General features: G+C 49.9%; 1 protein-coding gene and 1 long non-coding RNA gene across 8 annotated transcripts in view; one reads left to right on the top strand and one right to left on the bottom strand.

Annotated features, from left to right (window-relative positions):
* Positions 1–258: 258 nt before the first annotated feature.
* Positions 259–21,936, bottom strand: SSX2IP (SSX family member 2 interacting protein). 3 transcript variants are annotated; one of them, XM_077276701.1, is made up of 14 exons: positions 21,808–21,936; positions 16,367–16,471; positions 15,492–15,640; positions 12,327–12,536; positions 12,142–12,252; positions 11,670–11,805; positions 11,055–11,130; positions 8,654–8,831; positions 8,396–8,546; positions 8,182–8,318; positions 6,008–6,181; positions 5,574–5,685; positions 4,481–4,619; positions 259–2,623 (listed from the first exon to the last, which is right to left on the bottom strand). In XM_077276701.1, the coding sequence occupies exons 2-14, from the start codon at positions 16,410–16,412 to the stop codon at positions 2,593–2,595; spliced, it is 1,650 nt and encodes a 549-aa protein (XP_077132816.1). In that variant the 5' UTR covers positions 16,413–16,471; positions 21,808–21,936; the 3' UTR covers positions 259–2,592. The 3 variants fall into 3 exon arrangements, with proteins under 3 accessions (XP_077132816.1, XP_077132817.1, XP_077132818.1); XM_077276702.1 differs by having other exon boundaries at positions 6,008–6,175; XM_077276703.1 differs by having other exon boundaries at positions 21,434–21,831.
* A 5-nt stretch (positions 21,937–21,941) lies between these two features.
* LOC143787731 (uncharacterized) overlaps positions 21,942–23,536 on the top strand; it is a 105,335-nt gene continuing 103,740 nt past the window's right edge. Inside the window, exon 1 of one of the 5 annotated variants that reach the window (XR_013218451.1) lies at positions 21,942–22,192. This is a non-coding gene — a long non-coding RNA (uncharacterized LOC143787731). The remainder of the gene's footprint in view (positions 22,193–23,536) is intronic. The other 4 variants (XR_013218448.1, XR_013218449.1, XR_013218452.1 and 1 more) reach the window with 4 other exon arrangements.

Raw genomic sequence — 23,536 nt, 5'->3', positions numbered from 1 at the left:
TCACACGTACTCGCATATACCGCCACATGATGGGAGCACTGCTGTTCTGGGCATTTGGTCTTCCAAGGCCTCCCCCACTATGAGGTGGTGCCCGAGAAATGAACATTCATTTTCTCCATCCGAGCCCCCCGCATTGCAGTCTGTCATGGCGCACAGGTGGTGAAACATGAATGAAGATGTTCCCTACTGCTCAATCCCTGGAGCGAGGCCTCGTCATTTCTCCAACGATCGCACCGGCAGGAATGACAGAACAAACAATAAAAAGCCAAAAATAATTTTATTATAAATCTAAAAAGACAAAAACAGGGAGGAGAATATAATCTGTAAGTGCAGAAAGCGATGCTGGAGACCGGAGGCGTCCTACTGAGAGTGCACAGCAGATGAATGGGAGCGACGAGGTCCCGCAGATCAGGACCGGCAGAAAATCCCAAATTTACAGATGAGACCTTGTACTAGAATATGTAGCGTCAATCAGGGGCTACGAGGGCAGAGCGGAGCCAGTGCAGGCCTGTGTGACCATAGTCGGCGGCTCAGCTTCTGCATTACAAGCCTTAAAGGGAACCTGGCAGCAGTTTTGGCCGATCTGAGTTACGGCCATCACCTTTAAGGCTTATCTACAGCATTCTGTAATACTGTATATCTGTCCCTAACCCGACCTGTAAGAAGAAAAAAAACAAAAAAAAACACCTTTTATTATCCTCCCCTGAGGAGCCGTCCGGTCTCAGTGGTGTGGTTCTTGGCCCGGCGCGCCTCTCATCTTCTTGCCATGCTCCTGCTTGCTTCGTGTGGATGACGCATCTCCCGCTCCTGCGCAGGCGCACTTCTCGGTCCTGCTGAGAGCAGAGCAAACTACTGCAGTGCGCAGGTGCCAGAAAAGGTCAAAGTGCCCCGGCGCCTGCGCACTGCAGTAGTTTGCGCTGCCCTCAGCAGGACAGAAGTGCGCCTGCGCTGGTGTGCAATGCCGGAGACTGTGGATGATGCAGCGATGCATCCTCCACACGAAGCAAGCAGGAGGACGGCACCGGACCAAGAAGAGCGACACCACCGAGACCGGACCGCTCCCCAGGGGAGGAATGAAAGTCACTGTTTTCTTCTCTTGCAGGTCGGGTTGGGGCAGATATACAGCATTATAGAATGACGCATATCAGCCCTGAAAGGTGATGGCCGCATCTTCTATCAGCCACAACTGGTAACAGGTTCCCTTTAATGAAAATGTAGAACAACAGAAGTAACGACACAGGATTCAGGCGACACGAGCCTGCGGTACGTCAGAGTCCGATGTCGCTTTGCTGGCGGTGCAGCCTCACTCACCATGTTTGCAGCGCCACATCGCAGCCCTGTGTCGTCACGTATCCCATGTGATAAAGCTGTATATGCCATGTAATAAAGAATATAACAGGACAGCTGCTGCTCCAGAGACCGCAGACATACCTGCACGCTCCAACCACCAGCCTCTAACAGTAGTGTTTCTGGTGCAATGTATGCGTGCAGACAGTACTGTGCTCTAGGACACATCTTCTAATGCATCACCGCCGTACAGTCTTTCCAGGGTCCAGTCCCATCCATGAGCATGGTGGACATCTGGTCTCAATCACATGGGATTGCTCCAAGTGTCGTAGGACTACAATTTCCAGCATGCCTGGACAATCACACCAGGGCATGCTGGGAGCCATGGATATCTCTTTCATCGACGGACATTCACTGCGGGTCAGAGGTTTAAAAAAAAAAAAAAAAAAAAAAAAGCTACGTCCTAATAAAAAGAAAGCTCCAAAATATCATCTAAAAACCATCCAGAACAAAAAAGTCCGTAGCAGCAGGCAGCTCCAACTCCTGACTACTACACCCAACATGCTTTGTACACCTTCAGAGCATGGCAGGAGTGGTAGTTCCCCCAGAACAGCAGCCTTACACATAAGCATCTCCCCCCACCATACACTGGGCTCCGATGAACATGCCGGGGGGCAGCGAGTTAAAGCAGCACAAACAAAAAAGGGTTAGGCATGTTAAAATCCAGCAGCCCAATCCCCATCACATATGTGGTCAGGGATGTCGGGGCCCCATACACACCATGAACGGCCAGATTTACCCATGGGCTAAGCTGCGATTATGGGGCTGCTCAGCGCATCACATGACGATATGTAATAAATCGCAGCTTTTATTTACCCCCCAAACTAGTGAGAGACCAGCAGGGCTCAACACGAGTCTGGCCCACCAGCAGGCACAGAGGACCCCCATGTAAAGTTTTTCTTGGACGATTTGTGAACCCGAGCTCCATTCTGATATGAGATATCATTGTGTGCAGCCAATGTGAGGCCACAACGACGCTCGGCTTTATTCCCTGAGAGAATCAATTCACATTCAGTCAGAAGCAATGAGATCCGCACCTCCACGGCCGGGACACAGCGTGGAGCACAACGAGGGGCGAATGATAACTCCCTCCAGCGTTAACGACAGACGACTCATTCAGGCAGTGAAATCCACAGAAGAAACGGACACGGGGTACAGGGAGAAGTCCCTAAGAATTCACATCAGAAGCAAGGCCACGGGCCGGCGTGTGCAGGAGCCGAGGACGATCCCGCACCTGCCAGGGCGTCACAAGCCGCTGCCATCAGTACGAGCTGATCTGGAGGGGAGAAAAATAAAAATGTATTACATACACACAAATATTGAGTGTATATATATATATATATATATATATATATATATATATATATATATATATATATATATATATATATATATATATATATATATATATATATATATATATATATAGTGTGTAAATATTATATGTGTGTGTGTAAATATTGTGTGTGTCAGATCATGAATGTAATTGGGAAGGATTCTCCATCTCTCGTCCCGGCTGCAATAATAGATTCCTGCAATGTAATGGCGCCATCTGCTGTTCAGTCACCGATCCAGGAGTCCGTTATAACGGAAATAATTCCAGGAACGTTATCATTGGATGATCAACAGCAGATCAACATATAACGTACATTAGTGACAAAGTAATCATTGTTTTTGCTGATCCACAATAATAGCTACATAAGTTTTGAATGAGTCCACGTCTTTTCGTCATGTCACGCTGCGGCACAATTCTCATTTTATCTTCCCACACAGAAAGTCGCTGTCTGCACAGACAGTATAATCGATGGCTGGGCCGTATGTCAGAGCAGAGGTGTAAGTGACCGCTCTCCCTATAGATTCCATACATTTTAGTTACAGGCCGCTCCTTTCCTGGCATCAGGTAATGGAGGGAGGACTGGGGACCAGTCAAAAATTACCCAAAACTTCTCAACGCTGCATCAACAATGGCAGATCACTAGGAAGGAAAAAAAAAAAAAAAAAAAAGAAGTGGCACCGGGAGATCCAGTGGATCTATGCCACTAGTGGTGAGGAGGAGGAGGAGGGGTTCCTAAATGATAAAGTGGAGCTCTACGTCCATCTACAATATCTGACAGCCGAGTGGTTTCTAGTCTCCAGATGGGGACTCCAGTGGAAATACGACGGATTGATGCACGCATTGCACCGCTGGGATGACATGTCCTTAGGGTGCGGGGGTACAGCGCCTACAGATGCAAGATGAAGCCTCTACAATATTTAACCATCGTTATGCTTCTCTTTAAGCCGATAGTCCAGACTGATGTACGGACTGATCACTGGTCTCCTGAGCGATGTGCCCAGGAGACGGCACAAGTGGGGTCAGGAGACCAAGTGTCGGATCGTACATCACAATCTGAGTACAGACCACGAGAACCAAACACGAGACAGACCCCAAAATAAAGATCTGCTAGAAGACGCTGCAAACAGTTTGTGAGGCTTCAGACATGTGCCACACACAGCTCTGGGGTTCTGTACATGGCACTGGGGGGAATCCGCATTCTTCTAACCCGCGGGTGGAGGCGAGCTGCCGGCCACAAGCTGCGGGAAACGTACCTGCACCTGTAGAGAGGCGATCGGCCGCAGGAAACGTACCTGCACCTGTAGAGAGGCGATCGGCCGCGGGAAACGTACCTGCACCTGTAGAGAGGCGATCGGCCGCGGGAAACGTACCTGCACCTGTAGAGAGGCGATCGGCCGCGGGAAACGTACCTGCACCTATAGAGGCGATCGGCCGCGGGAAACGTACCTGCACCTGTAGAGAGGCGATCGGCCGCAGGAAACGTACCTGCACCTGTAGAGAGGCGATCGGCCGCGGGAAACGTACCTGCACCTATAGAGAGGCGATCGGCCGCGGGAAACGTACCTGCACCTATAGAGAGGCGATCGGCCGCGGGAAACATACCTGCACCTGTAGAGAGGCGATCGGCCGCAGGAAACGTACCTGCACCTGTAGAGAGGCGATCGTCCGCAGGAAACGTACCTGCACCTGTAGAGAGGCGATCGGCCGCGGGAAACATACCTGCACCTGTAGAGAGGCGATCGGACGCGGGAAACGTACCTGCACCTGTAGAGAGGCGATCGGCCGAGGGAAACGTACCTGCACCTGTAGAGAGGCGATCGGCTCGCAGGAGTCGCTGGCAGTGATTTTCGCGCGCTTCTTGTGACATCTCCTAAAGACGATGGGCGAAGGCTACTTTCAGACTTAGACTGGACATTAGGAGATTCTTGATCAGGGCCTAAAAAAGTAATAAATAAATAATAATCTAATTTATATAGCACCGACATATTCCACAGCGCTTTACAATTTGCACACATTATCATGGCTGTGCCCGATAGGAAATCTAGATTGTGAGCCCCATCAGTATGTCTTTGGAATGTGGGAGGAAACAGGAGAATCCGGAGGAAACCCATGCAAACACGGGGAGAACATTATCTCCTTGCAGATGTCGTCCTCAGTGGGATTTGAACCCAGGACTCCAGTGCTAACCACTGAGCCACCATACAGTGCTAACCACTGAGCCACCGGGCTGCCGCCAAAATTAAACTAAATAACGAGCTTTGCAGATCTGTATGTAAAAAATGCAGTGGATGGAAACGTAGCGGACTGAGGTTTGATCATACACAATGGCCAATCTCACATGGAAAGCACAGGTCTCAATGGAAACTGTAATGCCTCATTTTGCCTGTTGGGGCGCTGCAGGGCAGTTCACCACACTGTGGAGTCCCAGCAGAGATTATAGGTGGTCTCTGGTGGTGCAGGGGTCCTAGCAGCAGGACAGCCAGCTGTCAACTCATCCTCACGGGACCAATTCATTAGAGATGACGCCATTCTAGCGATGTTGGGGCCTCTGCTTCTGGCGATGACGTGACATTAATGTGTCACATGTCAGCTACAGCCAATCAGAGGCTGGAACTCATCAATATGCCGTCAGGGCACGGGGTCCGCTCAGATAAAATAGTAAAGTCTGCAGCCCACACAGGACAACAAGGTCACCGCACCGCCAGGAGCAGTGGGGTCCGCACGGATGCAGGTTATAGATTGCTTTTATTATCATTCGGGTCTTGAACGGATAAAGCCGAGGTGGTCCGGTAGTTCCCGGTAGTGGGCCACACTGCTCCAGCGAGGAATTGAGCAAAGACCATTGTAGGATTTACATGGCACCTTCACAGATCCCGCAGGAGCATCTTACCTAAGGCACTTCGGGGGTGGCCGTGCTCGGAGCTCCTCCGCTCAGAGAACAAGGTCATGTTCAAGAACTGGTGCTTCAGCCACAGCGCCCGATCTTCCTCAAACATTTTCCTCTAAAGAAAAAAAGGAAGAAAAACCTTGTGACAAAATACAGAATAGCCAGGGGGTTTCCATGAAGACAATGGGGTGTAACTGAGCTAAAGGTGACCGAAAAAATAAAGCCTGCATGTATAGGGAAAGGCTTCGCCCCAAGACTACCACCACTAACGGATATAAAGACAGAGGTGGCAGAGGGGCCACTTTATGGACCCGGAGGGGCCGCCGACACCATCCACAGACTCACAAGACCATCCCACGCCCCATTAGTGGTGAGGGAGCGCCACCTAGTGACAGCTTTTAATATTTCTTTGTGCTACAGGCTGTACAGCACGTTACTTCATGGCCGAGGCGGATTGCTGCTTCGGTGAAGTTTCTTCTTTCCATTTCAAAGTTTTTCTTTTGCTCGTTGAACAGCGTCCATTCTTGCTGGAGCCGCTCCTGGTCTTCTAGGAGGTAGCAATCCTGCAGCAGGGTGGAGGTGTCATCGTCACTCGCTTCAACAACCTGTTGCTGCACATAAAATATAGTCATTAGTTAATCCCCCAGATAAAGCATAGAGGAGGCTGCGGCCATGGTGAGCGGCAGCAATGGAGGTCGGACTACTCTGGCAGAGAACGTTTGCTGTTTGTATGTATTCAGACCACTGCAGCCGCCACTTTAGATGTTAAAGTCCTACTCACATGCCAGAAAGGAAGAAGACACAGAATGCCTCGTCCTAAACCAGACAAGTCTTCTGCTTGCAAAGCTCAACACAAACACTGGCGGCTAAAAGATGATCGAGCACAAAGCCCAAGACCACCGAACCTCCGCCAAGTCTAGGACGATCGTACGGAAGAGTTTAGGAAATAAAGAACCTTCTGTGGAACATACACCACAATCCTGCAGATGGCAGCAGCGCACCATGAACAAGCCGCGCACCATAAAACACTGTACCCCATAAACACGACGAGCACCATGAATATGCAGCACCCCATAAACAAGCCGAGCACCATAAAACACTGTACCCCATAAACACGACGAGCACCATGAATATGCAGCACACCATGAACAAGCCGCGCACCATAAAACACTGTACCCCATAAACACGACGAACACCATGAATATGCAGCACCCCAGGAATACACAGCACCATGAACACGCAGCACCCCATGAACGCACTGCTCACCATAAATACATAGCACCCAATAGACACGCCGCCCTCGATCGTCCCCGCAGTCTGGTTATTGGGTACATAACTTCAAGCTCCTTTACTGATAAAGCGACTGGGGCAGATCAGTGTAAAACATAAGAAACCTGGGGACACAAGATGGCGGTCAGTGATCAGACGGCAGCCGCCTCGCTCAGCCGTGATCAGACGGCAGCCGCCTCGCTCAGCCGTGATCAGACGGCAGCCGCCTCGCTCAGCCGTGATCAGACGGCAGCCGCCTCGCTCAGCCGTGATCAGACGGCAGCCGCCTCGCTCAGCCGTGATCAGACGGCAGCCGCCTCGCTCAGCCGTGATCAGACGGTAGCCGCCTCGCTCAGTCGTGATCAGACGGCAGCCGCCTCGCTCAGCCGTGATCAGACGGCAGCCGCCTCGCTCTCATTCACCGTTACTGTAGTAGAAGAGTAAAATCCCCGGACCGCACATATTCTACATTGAGCTTCTGCAGCTGAGCAAAAGCTCCAACCTGAAGAGATTCTCAGTGAACATTACCATCAGGAGTCGGATGTACAAGACACTGCCACGTCACAGCGACTCTTCGCACATCCCTTACTGGTAGGCGCAGCACTGTGTACGGACGGCTACCACCCAGGGGCTCCGCAGCCCCCAACCTGCCGTGTAATGACACCATGGCGCTGGGCATCACAACAATGGCTGCCACACAGCATGGAGGTGAGACCAAGGTACAGAAGAGCAATGTGTAATATCTGGATGTGCGGCCCACCTACAGCATGGATTCATCTCCCTTGAACCCTCCATACATGCAATCTACAAGCAGTAGTGTGTTTTCAATGGGGAGCGTGGAGAAAGCGACTTCTAGACGCCTCTGGCAGCGGCTTATCTCCTCTGAAAAGAGCTGATGGAGAGAGGTTGGAGACCCCCCAGAAATGTCAGATGGTTGGCTGGTCCCCCCAAATTTGGCCGACTCTAAAGTGTATAAGGGCCCTGAAGAATACCGATTCTACATTGAAGATCTATTCACTTTCCCAACAGATGAGTTATGGGGTCAGACTTTCTATGAAGCCCATATACCCCTGGGCTGCAGTGAGAGACAATGTGGGGGTCTCAGGACCCGGACCCCACAGATCAGCTGCTCATTAGTAAGGGACTATAAACAGAAGACAGGCAGCAGCTTTCAGAGTTCTAGGACATATAGCGCTGATACATTTATCGGCGTTCTCTGTAGTAAGTGCAGATCTCCGTACATTCTAGAAATGGACATCGATGGGACGACCCTCAGCAGATTATGGGAAGATCACAGTTATATTCAGCCTACAAACCTCGGATTCGGCCTCAGCGCCCGTACCTGTAGCAGGTGCTGCTGGTTCTTTATGGTTTCTTTGCAGCTTTGAATTTCTTTTTTTAGTTGGCCGAGCTCCTTCTCATGATCTTCTCTGGACATTAGGCCTTTGCGATCTGGAGACTCCACACGGACTTGAGAAGCTGCAGACAGATCACAGATGTAGCGTCATCCAACCAGAGACCGCGAGTAATGAATACAGGGGTGGGTGGAGGCGCACCTTGGTGGTCCAGCTTCTCTACGTGGCTCTTCAGGATGCGCCACTGCTGACGGATGCTGTTCACCAGCTGCTCTCGGACCGCCTCACACGATAACTCAATCAGATTGTCCTTGCTGGAGTCTGCAGCATCATCTTCTCCATCTGAAAAGGCCTGAAAGTGAAGATCAGTCAGCAGCAATTCTGGCCAACTACAGCACCGGCGGCCATAATCAGGTACAGAAGGATGAAGAGAGCAGAACAGGAGCAGCCGACACTCACCGGGCCAAAGCTGTCCTCCAGCTTCTCCTTGGTTTTGGCTTTCTGCGGGCTCAGGATGGAGATCATTTCTTTCTTCATCTGCTGCAGGACTTTCTTCAGTTCTGCGTTCTCCAACATGAGCAGCTTCTGCCTCTGCTCATAGTCACTCAGCAGAACCTTGTACATCTCCTCTTCATTTCTGAGACCAAAAAACAAATTACGTGCCGTCCGCAGCTACAAAACCACCGCAGAGCGAAAATTCACACCTGATCGCAATATCTCTGGTCATACAGCAACCAATGTAACACCGATGCCCCAGGGCCGAAGAATCCGACCACAGCTAGTGTAACACGTAGGCAGAGGGCGGCCTGGAAGGAAAGAGCTCCTGTCTGCTGGTCAATATAGGTTTATAGAAAAAAATGCAAGGTTTACCTATATGGAAAAGCAGAAGAGGGCGACCCTTTCCCCGTGCAGGCTGGTTAATCAATATAAAAAATCTAAAATATATATTCGCGCTAAAGTTTCAGTATAAAAATATAAATAGAAACATAACACCTCATTGAATAGGCCGATTGTTAATTAGGTGCAATTTCATGTGACATACCTCAGTCCTTATATGCTATGTGTAGACGTTTTCCCCTTTCAGATCCTTCCAGTGATGTCCGTATGGTGCCGATGTATATAAATGAATCATGGCAGATGCCCATAGGATTAGGAGATGAGAACTCTATTGGAAACTAAAGAAAAGGTTGGAAAGTGTCCACGTGTGGAATTGTTGATCCAGAGGGACAAGACTAAAAATACTCACGAAGAATGGGGAATTGGTGAGATCCCAATCATCACGCAATATAACTCCAATAGTAAACTCCTACATAAAATTGTGAGTAGACATTGGAATATTCTAAGGGAAGATAAGGTGATTGGGGACCTTCTGTCTGTACGTCCCAGATTTATTTATAAAAAAGCGAACAATCTGGGCAATATAATAGCCCCCACAAGCGGCACGTTGAAGAATACATCTAATTCTGTACCGCTAAAGTGTCCCAATGGCTTTTTTCCTTGTAAAAATGTGCACCGTGCAAGAAACTAAATACAAAAAAACAAACATCTATTTCCAATAAATCAGTTGTTATGGACATTAAGGATTTCATTACATGTTCCACCAAGGGCATTATATATGGAATAACTTGTCCCTGCGGAAAAGTATACATAGTCCGCACCATAAGAGCTATGCATGTCAGAATTGGGGAACATTTAAGGAATATTATCAATAAATTCACGGGACACCCTTTATCCATGCACTTTTTAACACACCATGGGAGCTCAGTGAAAGACATCCAGGTCACGGGACTGAAAATAGTTAAAAGAGATGGTCGTGGTGGTAATTTTATCCATCAGATGTCAAGGGCCGAAACAAGATGTATTTTTGAGCTGAACACTTTAGCCCCATATGGCCTTAATAGTGAGGTGGAGCTGTTTGCTTTCAGCCAATAAGGCACAGCACAGGATCCGGTACTCTATATAGGACGCACACATCGCACACCTTACCATCCCTGAAGAAGGAATCAGTGATTCCGAACGCGTTGGAATTTGGTCTGGTGTGCGTTCCATAGCCGGTCACGTGACTCATCACGTGGCAGTGACGTCACGCAAGGTCCTGCAGCCGCTCTGCACCTTGCCGGCTCTGTTTCTTGGAATAGAGCTTTTTTGTGCCTGTGCACGGCACACTTTGTCCAGCTCTTTGTGGGGTATCACACCTGTCACCGGCCGGGACGGCGACCCCAAAGCTTTGGCAACTTTCTCATCTCCTAATCCTATTGGCATCTGCCATGATTCATTTATATACATCGGCACCATACGGACATCACTGAAAGGATCTGGAAGGGGAAAACGTCTACACATAGCATATAAGGACTGAGGTATGTCACATGAAATTGCACCTAATTAACAATCGGCCTATTCAATGAGGTGTTATGTTTCTATTTATATTTTCATACTGAAACTTTAGCGCGAATATATATTTTAGATTTTTTACAGTGCTTATTTTTGGATGAAGAGGGTGGTTTTCATCAATATATTTGCTGCATATTGATTCAGTTTTTAGAGCAGCGCCTCCTGGACGTTTGTTTATTTATTTGCTTAATCAATATATCCACCGATACATGATAGAAATCAGGAGACTGTCCTGTGAATAAAGCCAATAATGTGCATTACACTCGGCTGCAGAGAACCGACAGGCGCCACCATTGTGCACCAGAGACTTTCCACAGGTGTATGAAGGTCAGCCCCACAGACACGAGTGGCACAGGTCCCTGCCCCCACAGCTGTAATCTGCAGAGGTGACGGATCAATCACTTAGGTCTCATCACAAGTTACAGTCTCCCACCAGCTGCCATCTTGTGTTCTTCTGCACTTTACTCACTTGGCATCCGTTCTGCTTGTTCGCCATGCCATCCTCTTGCCATCAGCTCGGCCGACGTAGTTCAGCACATCGATGGCTGTGGATAAAGCGTTCGTTATTCATGGTGGATTTTTGACAAATCAGCAAATTCTCCTTATTCCATCACGAGCCTTCCCGCATGTCTACAGGGGAGCACAGACTGGCTCCAGGAAAAAACAAAACCCTCCCCAAACTTATGGTGTGTGACTATATCTGGGCTACAGGACTTCTACGTAGACCGCGAGCAGCAGCGTCCACATCTCTGCCTTACACAAGGTCCCGTTTCGCCATTCACAGACACGGATGTAATAAAGCGTCACGCAATGAGGGAGATGACAGCAGTGTGGAGCCACAGCGTCTGGAAAGAGTCTGCAGCAATTTACAGCACTGGACCAATGAACCGACATCAGCGCCGGCTGTAGATCGGCAGCACGTCCAGCTCAGCCTGCACATACAATACTGTGTAGTGGGAAAAGGTGACGTCTGTGGCCAGATCAGCGGCAGGAGATTCCTCCAAGGTGTGAACATGGCCAGGACCTCAGATAACTAATGTGCCGAGTTGCGGCTGTGGCTCGTGGACGCGCGCTCTGCACCTACAGATTTTCTTGTCCCTCTTGTCCATCACCAGCTGGTACAGCCGCTCCTTCAGTTTGTTATACTCGCGCTCCTTCCTCTTCAGGTTGTGATTGTGCTGAATGGATCGGCTGCTAATGATGTTCTGCAGCTTCTGCACCTGCACAGGACAGATATCAATGCTTGTGTCATATGTGCCCTTACTGATGGGATTACAGCCCAGTATATACAGGTACTGACGGGCCGGCGCTCACTACAGATTCTGCTATACCGATCCAAATTTGGGAGAAGACCGATTATTTTAGTGAATTGTGCAACAAACGTCTTCACAGACAGAAGCTGCTGTTCATGGAGGTCTGTACTCTGCGTACGCAGGAGCAGGCAGTGTCTGCATCCACGACCTCCATGCCGTACTGGTATAAAACCCACCAGCACACTCCCATGTCAGTCTGCAGACTCGTGCCTTTCGGCCGCGTCCCCCCCATGCACCCCGCACCTCTTCTTTCTCGTTCTTCAGCAGCTGGAGCAGGTTGTGGTTCTTGCACTGCTGCTGTCGCTCTCTCTCCAGGAGAGCAGCGTTTTCTCGTTTCGTTAGATCCAGCTGATCCTGCCGGTACAATAGATATATATTATATACATTGTGTAGGTGCAGACATTGTACCGGGTCACACTGGCACTCACCTTCAGTTTGCTGTGGCCGTTCTGCAGATGCTCCAGGTCGCTGTTCATCTTCAGGATCTGCATTTCTACATCTTCTCGTCGTCTCAGGTCTCGGCTTTGTCGCTGCAGCAGCTCGTGGATACAGTTCATGATGGACACCAATTGCAGCCTCCTGCCGACACCATTTTGGGGGACAGTTTGCAGTGAAGGAAACCCCAATGTTGTGAGCTCCTACAAGCACAGAATGAGACCGAATGCAGCAAGTTTCCACAATACAGGGTCTACCTTACCTTATATTGCTGTGTATTACCGCAGACGATGGCTGACAATGTCACCACCTATCCGATAAGCAGGAGGTTTCACAGTGGATTCTGAATATTACTTTTTCCCTGGCGCATATCAAAAATATAACACTGATTTAAGAAGGTAAAAAAAAAAAAAAAAAAAAAAAAAGGGGGAAGAATAGAGAACTTGTTGTTCAAAACAGCTGACATGTGGCAGGAAAGATGTGAGCTCAGCGCCAGAGCCCACATCAAAGGGAAGGACGCAACATGCGCAGTACATGTACGGCACACCATGAAGGGGTTAAACATGAATCTACGCTCAGCAACATTTGGAACATTTACAGGTACGCTGCCGATTTTGCAAGGTTTCCCACCTACAAAGAATGGAGAGGTCTGTAATTTCTATCGTAGGTACACTCCACCTGTGAGAGACAGAATCTAACAATTATTTCCAGAAAGTCATATTGTAGGATTGTTACATCATTAAATTCACATTTTATTGCATGAAATAAGTATTTGATAAAGTATTTGATATAAGTTCTGGTTTTCTAATATTTGGTCCAGAAACCTGTGTTTGCAGTTACAGAGGTTGGACGTTTCCTGTGGTTCCTGACCAGGTTCGCAGACACTGCAGCAGGGATATTGGCCCCCTCCTCCATATCTTTCAGGTTTTGGGGCTGTTGGGCAACATTGAGTTTCAGCTCCTCCAAACATGTTCTATCGGGTTCAGGTCTGGAGACTGGCTCAGTCACTCCAGGACCTTGAAATGCTTCTTACGGAGCCACTCCTTAGTTGCCCTGGCTGCGTGTTTCGGGTCATTGTCATGCTGGAAGACTCAGCCATGACCCATCCTCAATGCTCTTACTGAGAGAAGGAGGTTGTTGGCCAAAATCTCGATAGAGGACCCCATCCATCCTCTTTTCAATATGGTGCAGTTATCCTGTCCCCTTTTCAGAAATGCACCCCCAAAGTATGATGTTTCCCTCACCATGCTTCACAGTTGGGATGGCGTTCTTCTGGTTGTACTCCTCCTTCTTCCTCCAAACACGGCGAGTAGAGTTGATACCAAAAAGTTCTATTTTGGTGTCATCTGACCACATGACCTTCTCCCATGTCTCGTCTGTATCATCCAGATGGTCATTGGTGAACTTCCACCAGGTCTGGACATGTGCTGGTGTGAGCAGGGGGACCTTGAATGTCCTGCAGGACGGCGTAGTGTGTTGCTAATGGTTATGTTTGAGATTGTGGTCCCAGCGCTCTTCGGGTCATTGACCAGGTCCTCCTGTGTAGAACTGTTCTGACCTGTCTCAGAATCATCCTTACCCTATGAGGCGAGATCTTGCATGGATGATTGACAGTTTTGTGTTTCTTCCATTTTCTAATAATTGTACAACAGTTACCGCTTTCTCACCAAGCGGCTTGCTTATTGTCCTGTAGCCCATCCCAGCCTCGTGCAGGTCTACAATTTTGTCCCTTGTGTCCTTAGACAGCTCTTTGGTCTTGGCCATGGTGGAGAGGTTGGAGTGTGATGGAGTGTGTGCACAGGTGTCCTTTATACAGGTAACGAGGTCAAACAGGAGCAATTAATACAGGTAATGAGAGCGGAGTAGGAGGCTTCTTACAGAAAAACTAACAGGTCTGTGAGCAGGATTCTTGCTGGTTGGTCGGTGATAAAATACTTATTTCATTAAATAACGTGCAATTTAATGTTGTAACAATCCTACAATGTGATTTTCTGGATTTTATCTTAGATTCTGTCTTTCACAGGTGAAGTAAACCTACGATAAGAATTAGGCTAGGGTCACATTGCGTTATGTGACCGCGTTTAACGGACTACGTTACACCGCGGCATAACGTAGTCCGTTAACGCCGCCATTGCCTGTAATGGCGAACGCATCGCTAGCGCCCGCCCACATTGGGCGTGCGCTAGCGATGTTCTGTCATTTGAGTGACGGCCCGCGAACGCTGCAAGCAGCGTTCGCGGTCCGTTCCTCGCTAGCGCAGATCGGGGATCTGCGCTAGCGGGATCGGCTAACGCGATCCCTTTTGGAACATTGCGTTAGCGCAGTCCGTGTAGCGCTATACGGACTGCCCTAACGCAATGTGACCCTAGCCTTACAGATCGCTCCATTCTATGTAGGTGGGAAAACAAAATGCAAAATCAGCAGTGGCTCAAATCCTTATCTTCCCAGTGTATGTGCTGATGGCGCACACGTCCTGGCAGGTGTCCGTACACCTCAGTGCCGCTGCTCACCTGATACAGAGGTGAGCGGAGCTGGAACATCCCTATACGCTACGTGCCCACAATCCGTAATCGCAGCGTTCTGGACACAACTCACCTGCGCTGCGTCCTACGATACAAGCACAGTGCAAGGGACTTCTAGAAGTCTCACGCCCACTGTGCTACTATTTGACGCTGTGCAGATTTACCATATACAGCATGTAAATTTCTGTGGTGGAGACGAGCATCTCTGCACCAGAAATTTTCACAATAGAATGTATTGGATGCGACAAATCAACATTATTCAATAAACACATCCGGATTAACTGCGTTTCTGAAGGCAGCGAGAATAGAGTCCAAAGCGCTGCCATCTCCTGATCATGGGCAGGTACCCCTAGTCACATCCCTGTGTGCAGAGCGTAGACCCTGGGCATCTCTGTACACACAGAGGCACAAACTGCTCCGATCCCAGCAGTTTAACCCCCGAAAAGCCATCACCAATAGCGACACTGTGGAGTCTTGTTTGAGGCATTTCCAATTTTCAACAATTCTTTCTGAATGCAGTTCTCAGAATAATAAAGCCTGGGGGCCACTACTGCAACCTAGAGTGTGTGCCTTCCTGGAGGATCCCACAACATTATCCATGTCTCCATGCTGTACAGTAGCGGGCCGCGTGCTCACCTGGTCGATGTACGCTATGCACTGCTCCACGTTGTCATCAGTACAGAAGTTCAGGTCTTGGGACACTTTGGCCGCGCTGGCCGGGGGCTGCAGGAGGGCCGGGGGCGTCATCCTGGGCTCAGAGTTGTATCGGGAGAGGATTCGGCTTTCTGGAATGAGCAGTAATGGAGGAGACGGGGCAGTATCTACATGCAGGAGATCAGGCCAAATGCTCTGCACCTCAGGAGCGATTAACCTCAAAAGCAGTCGCTCCCGATAGTCATATTACTGGCTACTTAACAATAGCAACTCTATTTCCAAGCCAGATAGTAGTAATGGAAGAAAATATTATAACATACATACACTTTTTTTATATATTTATTTAGGTCCATATATATTTGATATTTGGACAGAGACATTTTTCTAATTTTGGTTATAGACATTACCACAATGAATTTTAAACAAAACACTTCAGATGCAGTTGAAGTTCAGACTTTCAGCTTTCATTTGAGGGTATCCACATTAAAATTGGATGAAGGGTTTAGGAGTTTCAGCTCCTTAACATGTGCCACCCTGTTTTTAAAGGGACCAAAAGTAATTGGACAGATTCCATTATTGTAAATAAAATGTTCATTTCTAGTACTCGCCCCACTCCTGTGACCCCGCTCCACTGCAGCCGCCCCACCACCGGTAAGCTACAGTCATATTATAAAACGCACCCCCATTTACCTCCCAAATTTGGGGGAAAAACGTGCGTCTTATAATCCAAAAAAATATGGTGCACTTACAGGGGCTAAGGCCAGAGGGACGTGATATTCGCAGACCGCGTAATAAGAGCAAAGAAGAAGAAGAAGAAGAAGAAGAAGAAGAAGAAGAGTGTCAGGATGCAGAATTACCTGGTTCCGGCATGTTTCCAGTCCTCCAGTCACCCATAGTTGGCATACCACATGCACCAATGGCCGGTATACAGCGAGAAGGAGCCGCATCTATGGAGACATTGCCTAAAATTAAAAAGAGACAAGAATTAGAACTTGACAAACCTAACGCAGCCTTTATATAAAATGAAAGACAAAAGTGATACTGGGGCGATCTGTAACCCACGTACGAAGGGCACCACGATCCCCCTACATACATCACAGGGCAGACACTTTATATAAGCAGTAGGATAGCCCTAACCTGGAGATGCAGCCCTCGGGCATCGTGCCCTCACTAGTCTGGGTATAGCGCTGCCCATGAAGATCATACCAGTTTAGGGAATCCCATCGCCCGTACACACGAACCTCTGACAGCAACAATTACTATAAGGAACACTGATCACATAACCAGACGCCACACAATCTACTTAGAGCCCCTACATTTTGGCCACTAATCCCCTCCAGATGGCTCTGCTGAAATGAGATCGTGGCCTAGAGAATTACAGAAGACCTGGTCACAATCCATTATCCCAGCGCTCAGAGGAGAAGATGATATGGGGCAGAGACTTCAGGACGATCATCCTCTGCCCATCGCACAGACACTTCATCTGCGCCTCGGGGACGCCCAATTTATGAGCTTTGACACTTTCCACAGACGTGACAAGGACAAATACCCCCTCAGAGTCATAGATCACGCTCAGTGTGGTGGAGTTATTCTGGACCGGCACCGAACACAACTTCAGTTTAGAGAAGAAGTTAAGGTAAAACTTACTGTATAGATACAAATACTAATAATGGAAAAAAAAAAAAAAAAAAAAAAGCTATGGAGCCTTAATGGCAGCAGATGGAGTCACTGTAGCCTAATATTACAGACCTTGAAGCAGAACATGTCAGCACCTGTATGTTCTCACTAATCCTTACTGCCTCCATATAATGCCCACAGCAGTGGAGGGGCCCCATAATGGCCGGCACAGACGGGGGACCACAGATCTGTCGCATGACGCCTTTTAGTTCTGACTTCATTAGTTCTGACTTCAATTTAGTATTCAAAATACTGCACAAACGACTCAAACAGCAGAGATTTACATCTTTGTACCGTGTTAGCCAGCAGTCCACTAAAGACTCAATTCTATATATTTTTCATAAGCAGCAGAAACTGATTAGACCCTTCAGAAGTGTTTCAGCTTGTAAAAAATGCACCAAAAATATTCATAAATAAAACCCAAACGTGTTGTAACTAAAACATTTATAACATAATAAAAATGGTTACAATTCAGTTTTAGGACAAATGTAACAATTCTAGCCAAAAGGATAAAAAAAGATCAACAAGTAAAGTAAACCTCACAAGGGATCGTACTTGGGAGTGACGGCCATCGTGCATCATTACACGTGTCGCAGCCAAGAAACACAGACACCACGACAATCCTGATGGTACAGTGCCCTGACCTGGTAAGACACGGCCGGTGGATGTAGCATCTGACCCTACAGAGGCCGCCACAGGTGAGAAGAAACACAGAAGATGTCAGCAGCAGACACTTACAGCAGGTCCAGCGTGTCGGGAGCGTCTATCCCTCCAGCAGTCACCTCCTGCACTGGGAGATAAGGAGCTTACACTGGGCTCAGCCCACACCGCACCCGCCTGCTGCTAAAGCTCAGGCACTAAAGCCTCCTCCACCAGCACACGACTCAGCTGCCCCTGATGCATCATAGTGGTCACCTGCCCGATCCCTCGGTTCTTGCAGATGAGCTGCAGCAGAGCTGTCCGGCCGCAGATTCTCTCCTCTGGAGAGCACAATAATACGTTCGCCACAGGAGGGTACAAAGTTGTCAGGAAAAGCATCTTAAAAAGGGATTGTTCCAACTTGTACATTTTTATTTATTTATTTTTTTAAATGGGCCTTTGATGGTTTTAAAAGTAAAAGCCCTACGAACTCACCTAGCAGACCCTGGTGGCACCTCCATAAGGCTGCCTGTGTCCCCCCTACAGCCACGGTCTGTCAGAAGAGGCCAAGAGGTAGGTGATTGAACAGCAGGGGTCCGGTACGAGTGTCTGGGTGTTTTTTTTTGTTTGTTTGTTGTTTTTTTTTTTAAAAGTAGAGAACACTAAACTGCAAAACCAAATCTGAACCATGGGCAGGAGTGGCCCCGTCCCTTTAAGACTATTTATACATCCAGTTCTTAGGCTATGTGCACACGTTGCAGATTTGCCTGTGGAATTTTCTGTGCAGATTCTGCATTTCTTGGCAGAAAATGCAGGTCAGAATCTGCGCTTTTTTTGGTATGTGCACACGTTGCAGATTTTTGTGCGGATTTCTTCCTTTTTTTAAGGCTATGTGCACACGTTGTGGATTTGCCTCTGGAATTTTTTGTGCAGATTCTACATCTCTTGGCAGAAAACGCAGGTGCGGATTTGCTGCATTTTTTAATGCGGATTTTGTGGGGTTTTTACCCCTGCGGATTTCTATAATGGAATAGGTACAAAAACGCTGCAGTTCCACACAAAAGTAGTGACATGCTACTTTTAATCCGCAGTGTTTCTGAGCGGAATTTTCCGCACCATTAGCACAGCATTTTTTTCCCCATTGATTTACATTGTACTGTAAATCACTTGCGGATCTGCAGCATTTCTGCACGGAAAAAAATGCTGCGGATCCGCAGGAAATCTGCAACGTGTGCACATTGGATTATATAATCCAGACATTCTCAAACGCCTCAAGAGGCGAGATCTGAGATAATAGGAGAGGTCCTGTTATCTACTGATGCCCACCCCTCGGCCCCCTGCATGTCTATATGACACCGAGCCATCAACACCTCATACCTGATGCCCCTCGGGTGCAGCACACGGGGGGCTGCTGCAATCCTGTGTGGTGACAAACAGCGCACACTGAACAATTAGACCTTTGGGGGAGGACGAGCTGCTCTGGAGCAGGGGCCATGAGCACATCCTGTCTCTCCTCAGTAAATGATGGGAACATACGTCCTCCTCACCTGTGCAGGGCGCGACCGTCACACCCAGAAACTGTCAATTCTGACAGACGCATCGGATGGGAAAACAGGGGCCATGCAGCTGTTACAAAGCGTCCGGCAAAAAAAAGTGTCAAAGCTCCAAAAACAGAGGTGGTCGGGAGCAATAGGCTCTAATGGGCTTGTTCCCAAAAATAACACTGTGCAGCAGGGACACAGGGAGCAGTAAATCAACTTCTCAGAAATAAACTGACAGCAGAGATAGAGCAGATCTGGAGCAAGACGCTGATTAGCATCTGTTCCTATGAGGAGGACGAGTCCTAGGAGATGTGACAACCCTGATGGGAGGTCTGCACACAGGAGCACCACTGCACCCAGCAGACATGGCCCTGCACTCATATGGGGTCACCCCAACAAGTAGCACAGGAGCAACCTGGAATCTGACACAGCTGACGCTGGGGTTATATCACTAAGTAACACTACAACTCTCAGCATGCACTTATCTGCCAGGAGTAGGTAACACTGCACAGTCAGACGCCCCACAACCAGAACCCCATAGTGTCGATCCGGGTCAGTCACAGAAGCTTCCTGAGAATCCTGATACGGTGGTTTTGTGAATCAGCGTCACGTGCGCCCGTCTCTGCCGGTTCACAGCGCCGTCACGTCTCTCTCACGGTTCACAGCGCCGTCACGGCCGTCTCTCGCGGTTCACAGCGCCGTCACGTCTCTCTCACGGTTCACAGCGCAGTCACGGCCGTCTCTCGCGGTTCACAGCGCAGTCACGGCCGTCTCTCGCGGTTCACAGCGCAGTCACGGCCGTCTCTCGCGGTTCACAGCGCAGTCACGGCCGTCTCTCGCGGTTCACAGCGCAGTCACGGCCGTCTCTCGCGGTTCACAGCGCAGTCACGGCCGTCTCTCGCGGTTCACAGCGCAGTCACGGCCGTCTCTCGCGGTTCACAGCGCAGTCACGGCCGTCTCTCGCGGTTCACAGCGCAGTCACGGCCGTCTCTCGCGGTTCACAGCGCAGTCACGGCCGTCTCTCGCGGTTCACAGCGCAGTCACGGCCGTCTCTCGCGGTTCACAGCGCAGTCACGGCCGTCTCTCGCGGTTCACAGCGCAGTCACGGCCGTCTCTCGCGGTTCACAGCGCAGTCACGGCCGTCTCTCGCGGTTCACAGCGCAGTCACGGCCGTCTCTCGCGGTTCACAGCGCAGTCACGGCCGTCTCTCGCGGTTCACAGCGCAGTCACGGCCGTCTCTCGCGGTTCACAGCGCAGTCACGTCTCTCTCTCGCGGTTCACAGCGCAGTCACGTCTCTCTCTCGCGGTTCACAGCGCAGTCACGTCTCTCTCTCGCGGTTCACAGCGCAGTCACGTCTCTCTCTCGCGGTTCACAGCGCAGTCACGGCCGTCTCTCACGGTTCACAGCGCCGTCACGGCCGTCTCTCACGGTTCACAGCGCCGTCACGGCCGTCTCTCACGGTTCACAGCGCCGTCACGGCCGTCTCTCACGGTTCACAGCGCCGTCACGTCTCTCTCTCGCGGTTCTCAGCGCCGTCACGTCTCTCTCTCGCGGTTCTCAGCGCCGTCACGTCTCTCTCTCGCGGTTCTCAGCGCCGTCACGTCTCTCTCTCGCGGTTCTCAGCGCCGTCACGTCTCTCTCTCGCGGTTCTCAGCGCAGTCACGTCTCTCTCTCGCGGTTCTCAGCGCAGTCACGTCTCTCTCTCGCGGTTCTCAGCGCAGTCACGTCTCTCTCTCGCGGTTCACAGCGCCGTCACGTCTCTCTCTCGCGGTTCTCAGCGCCGTCACGTCTCTCTCTCGCGGTTCACAGCGCCGTCACGTCTCTCTCTCGCGGTTCACAGCGCCGTCACGTCTCTCTCTCGCGGTTCACAGCGCCGTCACGTCTCTCTCTCGCGGTTCACAGCGCCGTCACGTCTCTCTCTCGCGGTTCACAGCGCCGTCACGTCTCTCTCTCGCGGTTCACAGCGCCGTCACGTCTCTCTCTCGCGGTTCTCAGCGCAGTCACGTCTCTCTCTCGCGGTTCTCAGCGCCGTCACGTCTCTCTCTCGTGGTTCTCAGCGCCGTCACCTCTCTCTCTCTCGCGGTTCACAGCGCCGTCTCTGGCGGTTTCTCTGCCGTCTCTTCTGTAGTCTGCGATGCTCCTAATACCGGACTCCGCAGCGACCCATGAACCGGCCGTCTGGTCCAATCTCACGCGGTTTTCCTGCAGTTCACCTTCTTTGCGCCATTTACAAAGCTCAGGAGTAAAGTCCGAGACTAAACTGTCACCATTGGTGCAAATCACTGGAGAATCCCAGACAGCTCAGGAACACGGGACACTGTCCACTGTGGTGAGGACTACCACCCCCAGCATGCCCTGCACACTACCACCCCCAGCATGCCCTGCACACAATCACCCCCGTCCTGCCGGTGTTACAGCCTCTCCCCTCAGAGGTCGGTACCTGAGCGCCTCCTCCCAGGATCTGCAGGTGCTCGAGCTTCTCCGGCCTCCGGCGGTTTATAGTTCCGTCCCACTAACTACCGGCCCCATAGGCCTGCGCGGTTACTAAGCAACCAGAGAGCGGCGGGCGGGACGTGCCTGGTCTCCAGGCAATCAAGGAGCTGAGGGGCGGGGCTTGAACACCTGTTACACCGCGCGGAGTATGACGGGAAGACAGCGGTGACACCTGCTACCGCTGTGGGCGTGACCGGAGAGACAAGGTGGAGTGAGAGGTCTGAGGGTCCCGGAGACTTGTCGTCATGGAGACCTGTGTGGGGAGGACAGTGCGATAATGTGACACAGTCCTGTGTGCTGTGCTGCCATTACAACCTCCATATACAGCGCAGGTACAGAGCGAGGGATCATGACACTGCTTATAACCTCTATATACAGCGCAGCGCAGGTACAGAGCGAGGGATCATGTCACTGCTTATAACCTCCATATACAGCGCAGGTACAGAGCGAGGGATCATGTCACTGCTTATAACCTCTATATACAGCGCAGGGACAGAGCGAGGGATCATGTCACTGCTTATAACCTCTATATACAGCGCAGGTACAGAGCGAGGGATCATGTCACTGCTTATAACCTCCATATACAGCGCAGGTACAGAGCGAGGGATCATGTCACTGCTTATAACCTCTATATACAGCGCAGGTACAGAGCGAGGGATCATGTCACTGCTTGTAACCTCTATATACAGCGCAGGTACAGAGCGAGGGATCATGTCACTGCTTATAACCTCCATATACAGCGCAGGTACAGAGCGAGGGATCATGTCACTGCTTGTAACCTCTATATACAGCGCAGGTACAGAGCGAGGGATCATGTCACTGCTTATAACCTCCATATACAGCGCAGGTACAGAGCGAGGGATCATGTCACTGCTTATAACCTCTATATACAGCGCAGGTACAGAGCGAGGGATCATGTCACTGCTTATAACCTCCATATACAGCGCAGGTACAGAGCGAGGGATCATGTCACTGCTTATAACCTCTATATACAGCGCAGATACAGAGCGAGGGATCATGTCACTGCTTATAACCTCTATATACAGCGCAGGTACAGAGCGAGGGATCATGTCACTGCTTATAACCTCCATATACAGCGCAGGTACAGAGCGAGGGATCATGTCACTGCTTATAACCTCCATATACAGCGCAGGTACAGAGCGAGGGATCATGTCACTGCTTATAACCTCCATATACAGCACAGGTACAGAGCGAGGGATCATGTCACTGCTTATAACCTCCATATACAGCGCAGGTACAGAGCGAGGGATCATGTCACTGCTTATAACCTCCATATACAGCACAGGTACAGAGCGAGGGATCATGTCACTGCTTATAACCTCCATATACAGCGCAGGTACAGAGCGAGGGATCATGTCACTGCTTATAACCTCTATATACAGCGCAGGGACAGAGCGAGGGATCATGTCACTGCTTATAACCTCTATATACAGCGCAGGGACAGAGCGAGGGATCATGTCACTGCTTATAACCTCTATATACAGCGCAGGTACAGAGCGAGGGATCATGTCACTGCTTATAACCTCCATATACAGCGCAGGTACAGAGCGAGGGATCATGTCACTGCTTATAACCTCTATATACAGCGCAGGGACAGAGCGAGGGATCATGTCACTGCTTATAACCTCTATATACAGCGCAGGTACAGAGCGAGG

This window comes from Ranitomeya variabilis, chromosome 8 (assembly GCF_051348905.1).
Source record: "Ranitomeya variabilis isolate aRanVar5 chromosome 8, aRanVar5.hap1, whole genome shotgun sequence".
Taxonomy (NCBI): domain Eukaryota; kingdom Metazoa; phylum Chordata; class Amphibia; order Anura; family Dendrobatidae; genus Ranitomeya; species Ranitomeya variabilis.
Note: the sequence above shows the minus strand (reverse complement) of the source record. Positions and strands in the feature narration are given on the sequence as shown.

Bases quoted from the DNA above. Each gene is read 5' to 3' on its own strand.
- SSX2IP (XM_077276701.1), bottom strand. From the start codon at position 16,412: ATGCCAACTATGGGTGACTGGAGGACTGGAAACATGCCGGAACCAG. The intron at 11,806-12,141 runs GTGCGGGGTGCA...TGTCCTGTGCAG, and splicing joins TGAAGAACGAGAAAGAAGAG to GTGCAGAAGCTGCAGAACAT. The intron at 8,319-8,395 runs GTGCGCCTCCAC...ATCTGTCTGCAG, and splicing joins AGAGAAGCTGGACCACCAAG to CTTCTCAAGTCCGTGTGGAG.